The sequence below is a fragment of the Myotis davidii genome, unplaced genomic scaffold, assembly GCF_000327345.1.
Source record: "Myotis davidii unplaced genomic scaffold, ASM32734v1 scaffold187, whole genome shotgun sequence".
In the NCBI taxonomy this organism is placed as follows: Eukaryota; Metazoa; Chordata; class Mammalia; order Chiroptera; family Vespertilionidae; genus Myotis; species Myotis davidii.
The window spans coordinates 7909849-7923447 of NW_006383018.1; the positions used below are offsets into that span (position 1 = coordinate 7909849).

The following is a 13599-nucleotide window of genomic DNA, read 5'->3' on the forward strand; positions in this document are numbered from 1 at the left end:
GGGAAAAAAAAAAAAAAATCATTCTTGAGGTTTTTTTTAACCTAAAAGGCAACAAAGCTTTCATTTTCGGTGATTTGTATTTTCCTAGCATCATGCATGGGAGTTATGAAACACACCCTGACCTCATTGTACATTACCTTGGCTATTCATGCTGCCATGCTCTTCGCCCATAGCCAAGCAAACTGAACTCCTTCTTCATTGGTATTGCTGCCTGGGATCTGCTTATGCCTAACTTCCAGAGAGAAGCGGGTTTCTGAAAATAAGATCTTCTTTATAAGCAAATACATGGTTTAAACACTTCAAAATCAAAATAGTTTAGTGATATCCTAGGTCCCAAAAGTAGGTTGATTTTAATTTTCAATTAAAATTATTATCTTTTTCATATAAATACTCATTAAATTGATTGGGGTGACACTGGTCAACATGAACATGTAGGTTTCAGGTGTGGGTTTCTATGTTCCAAGATCTGTATATTGTACCGTGTGCCCATAACCCAAAGTCAGATCTTCCCCTGTCACCTCATGTTAGAACCCCCTTCTCCCCCACCTACTTCCCTCTGGCAGTTACCGCACTGCTGTCTGTGTTCTCGAGTTTCAGTTTTGTATCCAACATATGAGTGAGATCATATAGTTCTTAGCTTTTTCTGATTGATTTCACTTAGCATAATGTTCTCAAGGTCCATCCATATTGCTGCAAATGGTTAACTGTATTATCTTATGGATGTAACCCAAAAGTTCCTAATGCTTTTGTTTTAATATGATTTTGTTAAAAAATCAACTGTTTTTAAAATCTAATAAGTTATGCCACAATTATGGATCACTGATAATAATACATTATAATGGTATTTCATAAATTTGTCTTTTAGGTTTCACAAATATGTTTTAGAAGAAAGACACTAACTGGATGCTGAAATACAGTTTTTATTACATACCATTTAGTATTACTTTGTCACAGTTTTATAGATTAGAAACCATAAAGAGAAGTTCACTAATTCAGCTAGTGTTTATTAAACACCTATTATGTGCTCTGTCCTGGCCAGCTATTTATGTTACATATAGCTGAGAACAAAGCTTTTAGGCTGGAGTATGTATTAATGTGCTTGGATTTTAAACACTTTAGGGAGTTCCTTTATCCTAAGTAAAATAACTGTCTTAAGTAAATAAACTACCAATTTAATTATTGCTTCATGATTTTAGAATTCAACAGAATTTTATTTAATCCTTTAAAATTTACACAAGGTTCTTTCTTCCTTGGTAAACTAAACTCTTGTATTTCATAGGGAAAAATTAACCTCAGCCTTTCTTACTTTCATACTTTATCTCCAATCAAGACCTGTGTCTTTCCTTCTATTAACAAATTCCTAACCTTTAGTATCAGCCAAGTCATCTTCTATGAATTTTGTAATTAACCTGTTGTGGACATTCCTGAGCTGGCTTAATTTTATGGGACAAGCAATTTACAAATGACTAAGTTAACCCCTCATTATGCTTGAAAGAAATAGGCTAATTGTTTCTTTACTTGCCCTGTGTTAATCACGGATCATTAGTGATAATAAATAAAAATAGGCCATTAACAAATTAGATTATGCTCATACTTACCTATGTTTGTGTTTGTCCTGTGTCCTTGGAGCCAGCCCAGTCACCAACTTCATTTAGTAGCATAACTCACCCAGACACAGCCTTAGGAGTCAAAGTATAACTGAAGGCCAGTTTATGAATTTGTTCGTTATTCTTTCCTCCTGTAAAGATTGTTCAACATTTGGTTAATTATTACATGCGAATATATGTATCTACTTAGAGGCAAATCCACAGATATACAAAACCTTATAAAGCATAAACCTTATAAAAAACTAATTTGGAGGACAGTTATTCGTATTATTAAAGACTTTTAATTTGAAAATTATTTGTCTTATCTTTATAAATTTTTCTAGTTTATTTGAAATATGACTTGATTTACAAAATGTGAATTCACTTCATTTGTCCAGTGTAAACCTTTATATAACAGGATATATTTCTGGTTTACATTGTATGTATGCGTGTGTATTTATGTATGTGTGTGGGTATTTGATATCTGAGACCTCAATAAAATTACTATTCTTAAAAATTCACTTATTTTAACAAAGGAAATAGTAGTTGATTCCTTATAATATCAAAAGATATTTCAAAGAAATAGAAGACAAATTTGGCCTCAATGAGATGATAAAGTTTTCTATTTTGTTTTTCTTTTGCTTATTAGGAGAGACAGAAAATGAGCAGAGATTGGCAGCAAGAGGTAAAACTTCAGAAGTAGAAGGCAACGAACCGGTAAGTGAAACCCCCTATGAGTCCTTTCGGGGTGAAACGAGTCACGGTGACTATATATTTCTCTGAGGATGAGCAATCACTTCTACTCTTGCTATGCAGACTGGTGTCTAGGGACCAAGAAACAAGTCATCTGCTCTAATTCAGAGATGACAATAAAGCGTGACTTCCCAAGTGCTAAGCTTTCCTTGTGTTGGAAATAGAAACTTCCTGCTCAAAGGAGAAATAGAGCACTCAGGTTAAAACATCTGAACTATTTTTAACTGATTGGTTATTTTCTAATACATTTGAATAAATTGATAATGTGTGAACCTATAGGGGAAGGTTTGCAAATAACCTATTGGGAACTATATTACATTACCATTTCCAGCATCAAAATGCAGTCCTTGACGTTCTGTAGGGTATTTGTTCTTTTCCACATGAAAAAGCTATTTGCTCCTTGAGAGTTCTTGAAAATGTCATCAGGACACTTTGGTGTACTATGTAGAAACGTACTAATTTTATTTAATCACTGAAATAATGTTTAAGACTTAGGGGGAATGTTAATTTTTAGGGCAGAAGGGATATCTATGAGTTTTGAAACTTTCTACATGGTGACATACCTCTACTTACTTTCTACTGTAGCGCATAAGGGTATTGCTGTATACAATGGAGTGGGGTCAGGGGCCTGGCCTGTTTGCTTCATCTCCATATCCCCAAAGCCTAGCAGAGAGTAGACAGTCAAGATTTGTTGAACGAATACATGAATGAATACAATCATGAATTGTAAGTAGCCAGTAATATGTGTTTTAAGAAGAGATATTTTTATTTTTTTATATTCAGATTTTCCATAATGAATGAATCTTTTATAATCAAGAAGAACTTATTTTAAGAGAGATGTAGGGAGGAAATTTATGCAGAGGAAGAAAAGTGTCGTCTTTCCCATAAAACTGCATTAGTTTTTCATTCATGTGTACAACAAATATTTATTAAGCACTATCTTCAAGGCACCGTATAGGGCAGTGATGACGAACCTTTTGAGCTCGGCGTGTCAGCATTTTGAAAAACCCTAACTTAACTCTGGTGCCGTGTCACATATAGAAATGTTTTGATATTTGCAACCATAGTAAAACAAAGATTTATATTTTTGATATTTATTTTATCTATTTAAATACCATTTAACAAAGAAAAATCAACCAAAAAAATGAGTTCGCGTGTCACCTCTGACACGCGTGTCATAGGTTCGCCATCACTGGTATAAGGAGTATACAGTGGTGAAAAAACACAGATACAAGGACAAAGAAATAGGTTCCATCTATACATTGAAGTAGCTTGATCTCTTTCATGTATTCAAACATTTTGTGACTACTGACCATAGTAGCATCTTTGATGGGAAATAAAGGTTGGTGTATTTGAACTTTGGGAAAGAACCACCAGAATGGTTTAGAAATCATCCATAATTATTGAGTTTAATTGCCAAGTTATGGGATTCACTGGAAATGTCTGAAGTACTTGGTTAACTTTCAAAGTTGATTCATTGATGGAAAGAATTCCAAGGTTAATAACTCTTAAAGGAAGAAACTTTAGAGATTATGATCCTCCCATGCTCATTATTGTGCTGTTTTCTAGTCTATTATACAACCAGTCCTTAAAGAGTGGTATACTCATGCTGTAAAAGATATTTCAGAAGTGTCTTCTATTTGAGTGGCGGCTGGACATTCAGAGGGTCGTGTTTGCTATCAGAGAGCTTACTTATGTAGCAAAAAGTAATGGGGAGACTGCAAATGAGACCACAGGGGTAAATCCAGTACAAGAGGCTAATAATAAAGTCCTTTAGAGTCTGTGTGTGATTTGCCACAGAAAAGCCAAATAATCATTTACCTCAACCTTCAGTGTCTAAAATGGAATTCATTCCTCTCCTTTAAAGACCCCAAAACAAAAACATTGCTTCATGCTCCCTACTGTCGCCCCATCCCACAGTCTCCCTTGATCAGTCAAGGTAAATCTTATCCAGTCTCATGGTGTAACATCTATGTAGCCCTGGCCTGTTTTTCTCAGTGGTTAGAGCACCAGCCATGGACTGAAGGTTTGCAGATTCCATTCTGGTCAAGGGCACATACCTTGGTTGCAGGCTAGATCGCCAGCCCCTGTCGAGGCACATGCTAGAGACAACCAATGGATGTGTCTCTCTCCCATCGATGTTTTTTTCTATCTCTCCCCCTCCCTTCCACTCTCTCTATAAATCAATGGGAAAATATCCTTGGATGAGGATTAACAATGAAAAATAAACTAAATAAAAATATTTTTAGTTAGAGGCTGATGACTGCCAAAGTCTATCTGCACCTAGACCTATCTCCTGAACCCTACACTGTGTCCAACTGCCTACCTGCTGTTTCCCTTACAAGTTTCTAGATCATTCAGCCTTTACTTGACTAGAGAAGAATGGTTGATTCTTGGCCCTGCCACCTTGAGCTTCTGTCTGCTTAACTTCCCACTAACTCTGTTGAATATCACCATCCTCCCCATAGTGGGTTAGAATCCAGACCCCTGAGGTTCCTGTCTTTCCCTCACACTCCACAGCCAGTCCATCAGGAAGCCTGTCACCTCCCCCTCTATGCCCAGAATCTGACATCTGACCCCTTCTCAACATGGTACTGTTAGAACCAAGTCTAAGCCTCCACTTTCTCCAGGACTCTCTGCCTTCATTCTTCCCCCTTAAGTCCATTCTCCACACAGCAGACAGAAATATAAATCAGATCACATCCTTCCTGCTGGCTGAGCTGCTGACTGTGGCTGCACGGAATTCTCTGTGCGCTGCAGTCTCATTTTCCTCTGCACCCTGCAAGCCCCACCCCATCCCCAGCTGCCTTTCTGTCCCTTGACCACCTAAGCTCTTTCCCACCCCAGCCTCTGCATTTGCTCTCCCTTCTTTATCACAGCTTCACTAGGCTGCCTCCTTATCCAGGTCTTCGTTCAGGTGTCACTTGTCATGACTGTCTCAGCTAACGTGCCCTTCGCCCGTCACTCTCACATAACCCTCTTTTCTCCAGCCTGTTGATCACCGTCTCAGATTATTCATTTGCTTACTGTCCGCCTCCCCTGAATACAATGAAAACAGACCTCGTGTGCCTCAAACAGTGTCTGTACATAGAAGGTGCACAATAAATACACATTAACTGGCAATCTATATTTTATTTAATGTCATCATCTGTCTGCCAAGTTCAAGGCCTAAAATGACCATTTTGACTCATCAAATCTATCATCAAGTCCTGTTGAAGCTCTCTCTCAAATATCTTCCAAATCTGCTTCCTCATACTCCGACTAGATCCTCATCTGTTCGCCAAACTGTTGTTAGACAAGCAGTTTCCTACCCAAACCTAGCAAGTTGTGTTACTTCTGACCCCCCAAATGTATTGAAATCTGCAGAATAAAGCTTAACCCTAAAACCCTGTTCAAATGGCACCTCCTTTGTGAGCTCTTTTCCCTGCTCCCTCAGCCAGAGATGACTACAAGGTCCTGCTGCCACTCGTGCTGTCGGGAAGGCGGAGAGTACACCTTCATTAGCTCATGACCTCAGCCACGAAGGAACTGTCCCGCCTTGGTGTGACACAGTCCCTGCCAATGATTTCTGGGTGGATAAATGAACAAATAAGTGGCCCCCCTGCAAGTGCTGTCTTATGAGCAGATCTCTTCCTTAAATTCTGTTTCCACCTTCTATTTTAAACACACAATTGTTTTTTCCTCTCTGTAAACAATAATTATATTTCTTAGGCGTTACCCATTTAAAAAATCTGTTGATTTACACTATTTTGGGCACTCTTACAACACCAGCAAGGAAAAGTGTCATGATTTCAGTTAGTTTTTTTTTTAAAGATATACATCTGATTAAGAAGTGATTCTTGTACCTAGCAGGAAAGATTCTCATTGTTTTAATTTTTAATGGCTGTACAGGAAATGTTGAGATATTATTTAGTATGAGAACATATGTGGTAAGTTAGTATGGATTCTGTAAGGCTTAAAACTAACACTCTTAGTTGTCAAAATAGAACTCATTTTTTCTAAGGACGCTTTGAAAGTGGCTTTTAGTTTAACAAAGTAAGGTTTTTGGAGAATTCAGACACACATGTAGATTGTGTGTCTTACTTACTATTTTCAGGGAATTGTTAGACATGGGGTGGAGAGGACAGAGATATATAAGGCTCTGTGACTCCCACTTATGGAAGCAGACATTTTCTATCCATGGATAATTAAAAAACTCTACAAGTCACAATAATATAAAGTGGAATAAAATAACTGATATTTCAAAGGAGGAAGAAATATCATTACTGAGAGAGAAGAAAGGCTTCGTGCATGATGTATTTTGAATCATGACAATTTTTTATTATTTATACAATCAATTTTTATATTACTAAGATAGATTTTTTGTGAAATAAAATTCTTCATGAAGAACATTTGAAAAACACACAAGCAAATCATGGTATGTAACTTCCTTTTCGATGACAGATAATAAAGGGTTAAAGAAATATAATGTGTCTGCACTACACTGTAGTTTTTTTAATGGAAGTTAAAATATTTTGTTAAGTAGTCTGTGATATTTTCCCTTACACTTTGCAGCCCAGGTACACTTCAAAACTGTGTTCCCTCTCCAAGTACAGCTCTCTCACCGACATCATGGAAATTGTAACATCTAGGTGGAATATAATTTGAAAAAAGGAGATCCAGTTTAGGCATCAAATACATTAATTTTTAGAGTTGAATTATGAGATATTTTAATACCTTTACACAAAAGACTATGAAAAGCAGCATATTTATTTGCATTGGGTACTGAGTGGGACTTTTTACTTTGTGAAACTAAAAATAATGCAGCTTTCATTCCAGAAAATTATTTCTCAGTTTCTCTTCTTCACTCCCCCTTGCAGTTTTTCTCAATGATGACTTAAATTAGTTACTACTGTTTTTGCTTTACTGTTCCCTATATATGATTCCAAAGTATTACCATCTAAAATAGGATAACGTAGGGAAACACTGAACTAATTTAGTCATCACATATAGTTTCTCTCAAATTGTGCTTTAGTCTGCATTTTAAGAGCCATTGGTAATTTTGAACAGAATTCACCATATTTTGGGTGTGTAGCCAGTGTAAGCTCCTGCAATCCCGTGTTTGGGCTTTCTAAAATTAGTCATTAGACTCTAGTACTAGTACTTGGAGGAAAAAAGTTATAATTTGGGACTAATTATGCAATTGGAGGATGAGCCACCTCGTTCTGTTTTTGTTTTTTCTTATTGCCTTTCTGGGTGAGTGTTGGGAGTGAGTTGTGATGGCACTGTAGCTACTTAGTTCCTCTGCTAGTCTGGGCGCCTGTGACGTGGGGCTCCAGGGGGACAAACCCACACATTCATGGGAGGTCCGCTTTCAGTCTGTGCCATTGTGACTCATCTCCTCAGGGAATAAACATTACAAGTAAGTAAGTCATTAGTCATTCTTTTCTCATCTAAAGTGTGTTTGATATTGTGAATACGAGAACCATATTAGCTACTAATTTACTAGTGGACCTGTCATGTTTGGTTTTGTAGGTATATTTTGAGAGCTACGAATATGTAAATTTCAGGTTTTTAATATAATTATATCCAGTATTGGTGACTACTATTTTAACATATACTTTTACTTATTTTTTATTTTTTTCCTTTTAATTGAATTTACTGGTGTGACACTGGTTAACAAAATTATATAGGTTTGAGGTGCACAGTTCTACAAAACATCTTAACACATACTTTTAGATTATACTTGTTGAACTTAAATTTCTTTTACTTGCACTACTAAAATTATTTCTTAATTTGCACTTATTTTTAGTCTCCAAGACTGAGAAATATGTTTATTTATTTAGTTCTCTGGCCTAAAATAGCAAAATACAAAAACAAGCCAATAAAAATCTCCCCACAAAACCACAATTCCATTTGTATATTTGTCTTGAGTGACAACTAATTCACATATGCATATGGAGCCATGTATAAAATAATAACTAACAGATGGTAGAGCTGCAAAGTAGGATTTATAAAGATTATTATCAGCTGGTGGTATTGAGATCCTCTTGTGGTTATACTGACAGAAGACACAAAAATTACTTATAAGAATAAACTGTGACACTAATATCCCCCCAACTTCTGTTAACCAAAGTAGCTTATTGCATATTTAATATAATTTCTTAATGAAGACCTAAAACAGTCTTACAGCCAATATGTACTAGGAAATTTAATAGACAGCAGTTACAAAAACGGTTATTAGGGTAGTAGCAACAACAGCAAAATATTTGCTAAAATTAAGTGCATAATATTAGAATCCCTGGAAAATTAAATAAGGGCTTTGGGGACTTGTTTATTGTCATTTCAACCACACTTCTCAATCTAGTACATAGCATTTGATATGTTTTATTTGTGTATTTGTGAATAGTTCAGTTACATGTGGAATTCATAGTTCAATAATTTAGGGAAAAGTTGATTTAGAAAAAAAGGTATGGAATGTACATATTAGTAAAACATTCATTTTTCCTCTAATGTGTTTTCATACTTCTTTTTTTAAAAAAAATATATTTTATTGATTTTTTACAGAGAGGAAGGGAGAGAGATGGAGAGTTAGAAACATCGATGAGAGAGAAACATCGATCAGCTGCCTCCTGCACATCTCCTACTGGGGATGTGCCCGCAACCCAGGTACATGCCCTTGACCGGAATCGAACCTGGGATCCTTCAGTCCGCAGGCCGACGCTCTATCCACTGAGCCAAACCGGTTTTGGCATTCATACTTCTTTTATGTCTTTTAACAGGGCCTTCAGACCCTAGAGGGACTAATTTCCTTGTTGATTTTATTTCAGATAGTCATTCAAATGCATGAAAATATCCATGAGCTTTGTGAGTGCCAGAGGATGTAGACTTTGGTTGCCACTCCTTTAAAAGGGGAGTAAGATTCTCTCAGTTAAAACTGAGGTCTGTGTGGAAAAGAATTGGGGTTGCATATAGGTAGAGATTGAGGGGAATGATTTTCAAGAATAGTTTTAATAGCAAACATTCATCTACTGGATGCTAGGATTTTGATTTTAAGAATTTTTTAGTATGACATGGTATATAAGTTTATGAAATTAAAGTTTAGGAGCTATAAAGATGATTATGAAACTGATTATTCTCATAATATATCATAGTCCAAATACAAGTATAATGGGTATTGATATTGAAGGCAATTTAAAATGGTACAACCCTTTTTGGAAAGCATTTTGGCAGTAAGTATCAAGAACCATAAAGATGTTAATATACTTTGACAGTAATTCCATTTTTAGGATTCTGTTCTAAGAAAATAATCTTTTAAATCCACAAGAAGTTATATGTGCAAAAAGATCGCAATCCACTCAAAGGAATATTTTTCACTTTCATAAGTGAGTTATTTTTTTCAATAAAATGTAAACTCTTGGTTTCATAATTTTAATTAAAAATATAAGGTACACAATTACATATACAGTGTAATTGCTGCTATGTGAAAACTGCAGAAAAAGATGGTGTAATACATGAAAATATTAAGCGTAGTTGCCTTTGGGATGATAGATAGGTAAGTTAAATCTTTCCAATGTTCTGATTTTCCAATTAGTCTATAATGAGTGTATCCTATATTTTCAATGACAGTGAGGTTGGTGTGAGGAAGCAATATATTCACTCAAGGGAAATTTTGCTTAATAGAAGAACTATTTTATAAGGCACTAATACAATGGAGTAATCTATTGAAGATGCTCTTTAGGAGATATGTTGGTACTTTCCTGCCTTGGTTCATTTAGGCTTAAAATTCCTTAATTAGTTGATCATAGAGCATCATATCTGATCACAGTTTGTCAAAATATCTGCCCTCTCATCCAGGGGACTTTTCAGCAAGAAGAAGGGTGAGGTGACTTGGAGGTTATTTTTCACCTCCCATTGGAAGTCACATGGCCCAAACTTTTCTCGTGATCAACCTGACTGTCAATGTCATTATATCAGTTAGTCATATTCCCCTCTACCCCCGCCCCCAGAAAAGGTGTGGGCTACTGGTTTGACATGTATTTATCTAAAAAATCTTGCTTTTTCCTTTATATCTATGATGCTGAGACTCTGTTTGAAGATATTAATTTCTCCCATTATAATAGTTTATGAGAATATAATTTTGTCAGACGAGCGTGAGGTTCTTTGTTTTTCTTAATATCATACCCTTTCAAATTGCTGATTTCCTGGAAGGTGAAGTTGGATTATTATCCTTCTTATGTTAATTAAATGGTAAGTTTAATTTTTTGATGTGTTTATCACCCGATGCATGATACCTTTTGGGAAGAAGATTTTGTAAAGTGCCTTTCTCCCAACTTTATTTTCATTTGAATTACTAGGCCAGATGATGTAGTAGAGAGTATATTTTTGCTGGATTCCTCTGCTCACTAAGTGTCTGATCTAGAGCAAGTTGCTCAGCTTCTCTTCAACTTCAATTCTTAGTCAGTGAAGTAGGTTGGTTAGATGCAGTCTCAGACCTTTTCCTCCCAGAAGTCCTGGCTCCTTAACTCTTTGAACAGTGAGTGATTTGGGATTTTGCCACCAAATGCCAACCTTCATACTACTGCTTTGATGGGCTATAATGGAAAAAGCAGGGAGGAGGACCTGCTACATAATGAAGATCTGGGGCATTGATTAATGGAGCTTTCATGCTTGTTAGGGAGGACTTGTCTAGTGGTCCTATAGGTGAAGTGTCAGCCTGCCAAAACCACTCGCAAGATCTTTGCTCTCGCTTAAAAGTCTGTCTTTGGAAATGATAAATTTGGCCACTTTAAATCTATAAATTCTTGACTTTTATATTTGACAATCAGATTAGCATAGGTTGTTGTTGACTGCTCAAAACATTGGCAAGATGAATTAACTTGAGGCAAGCTTATTGGAGTTTGTTAATATCTTTTCTGTAACTTCAAATTTGTATGATTTTGTTACCACTACATCGTTGTCCTAATTTCAGTTTTGCTGGAAAAAAATATATAATTGAAAGGTCATAATTCTGGTATTTTTCTGGCTTCCATTGGGGTTAACTAGCACAGTGAAACATAATGTTCATTCATTCCAGCCTGTGAGGCCAAAATATGTGAGGTGTATGAGAGCTGCCCCTGTTCCCATCCAAAATGCACATATGGTGTGGGTAAGCCAGTAATGTGAGTTTTACGCAATGTTTCTTGCTCGTGTACACAGTCTGTTGCTCAGCACCAATTATTTCTTGCCAGAAACCTGCTAACCTGCTGCTCTGCAGCTCTGCTTGATGAAGCTAGGTAGCGTCAAGTCACCACGATGATATTTATTTAACTTCAGCAATCTGAGTTTGTTGAAGTTATATCACTTTCACCGCCTACCTCATCTGTTGATTCATTGCAATTGATTGCAATTAGAATCAGAACTGGAACCGTGTTACTCCTTCATGGAGCTACCTCAGACCTAATGTGTGTGTTCATTCTATATGTTTAGGAGGAACCGTAATGTGGAAATACTAGCTTCTTGCTTCACAAATTTAGTGTTCTAGCTCCAATTTAGAAACCATTATTTAAAAAACCATATGGAATATTCTGTTTATGTTTTGGTAGTCATTTTCTTGTCATATTTCCAGCTTTCACTTTTGTCATTTTAAAAACCACAAACCCAGCAGGGTGAGAGGTCCATGTTGGGAGAACAACTGTTCCCTATTTCCCACAGCCATCTTTTTCTAATCCCCTGTTTTTTAATTAGTAGCAAATGGTCCTTATTTTTCCCTCCTTTGGATCATGTTACCAGCCCTAACTTCTTGCGACTATAGAGTTTAGAATTAAAGCACAATCACGTTTATGTTGTCTTCACACAACTAGATATTCTTTTCGAAGGATAAATTTCATCCGACTCTATGCAGTGCAAAAGCAGCGTGCAGTTTTGTGCTTGGACTGAGAGGCATTTGCTGAATATTCCACTTTGTACCTTACTGAGGACCCTTTTTGTGAATATGCTCAATGGAGTACACCAATGTGAATACACGGAAAAAATATATATACTTCAGTTAAGCTCAGTTGAATCAACATAGATTTTACATTTCTTTCCAGAGCTAGCAGGCCCCATTCCTCCTGCTAGCTCTGTTTTTTGTTTGCTTTTTTATGGACTTCTGTGTTCTTCTTACCCTGTTCAATAATTGGCATTAATTTCCACCCATTCAAGGACTGTTTAATATCCACTTAGGGGATGTCACATTCTTAGAAACATGCTTTTTACACGTTGCCTTTTAAATTAGTTAAGAACTTATTATGGGTGTGAATTCATAAATTTTGTCTAACAGCAGTTATATAGTAGAAAATGTATGTACTAGAACTTCCTAATGTAAAAGCTAAAAGCCATGGTCTTTATTAAGTAATAGCAACCCACGTTTCCCCTGCCTTTTTATGCCACTTGGAGAAAGAGAAAAGACGGGCATATACTATACCTAAGAGCACAGTGTATGGACTAAAGTACATTTACATAATAACAAAAAGCCCCTGCAAACGTCCCAGAATCTCTGAACTGCAAAGAGTCAGTAAACTGTTGCATAAGCCTACTTAAGTTGGTTTCAGTTGGAGAATAATTGAAGGACATTCTGTGTTTGTTCATCTCAGTATTCTGGGATTTATTACTGGATGAAGCCAGCCCAGCAGAGAGCTGTATCTCTCGTTCTCATTGTCTTCCTCCTGCACAGATTGCCTTCCCTGAACTATTTTCAGCTTGATTGAGTAACGCTGTGAGAAACTATTGTGTGGAATACACTGTGACATTTATTATGAATTTTTACCAAGACATCGTCCACTCCATTACATAGTTTCTCCTGTGTGAAGTCCTAGTTAGGCCTTCTGATTTCCTATTGCCTTTATACTCAGAAAATATTTTGTCTCTACTGAAGTGATAATATTCTTTTTCTTATGGCCATTGTGAATTTCTATCAAATCATTTTCTCAATTTTCCTCTGGCAGGAGGATGCTCAGGCCTAAATTTTACTAAATAATTACTAAATTAGTTCTATTTTAGTAATTATTTGGACCTTATAAACTATGTATCTGCATACTTTATTTTCCTCTTATCATGTACCATTCCCATTTTATTGCAAAAAGACATGCATTTTCCCCCCATATTTTTCCTGACATGATTTTTATTTTTTATTTTATTTATTTATTTATTTATTTATTTTTTATTGATCATTTTATTAGATTTGTTCTTACATATGTGTCCATTTTTCCCCCCTGCCCTAGACAGTCCCCTAGCCTCCCCTATCCCCCAGTGTCTTATGTCA

At 36.2% G+C, this 13599-nt stretch overlaps 1 protein-coding gene across 10 annotated transcripts in view; it reads left to right on the forward strand.

Annotated features, from left to right (window-relative positions):
• Nucleotides 1-13599, forward strand: part of UMAD1 (UBAP1-MVB12-associated (UMA) domain containing 1) — a 189460-nt gene that overhangs the window by 127404 nt on the left and 48457 nt on the right. For all 10 annotated transcript variants that reach the window (XM_015558272.1, XM_015558267.1, XM_015558273.1 and 7 more), the window contains one exon: nt 2236-2303. In XM_015558272.1, the coding sequence (XP_015413758.1) occupies nt 2236-2303 (68 nt within the window). The remainder of the gene's footprint in view (nt 1-2235; nt 2304-13599) is intronic.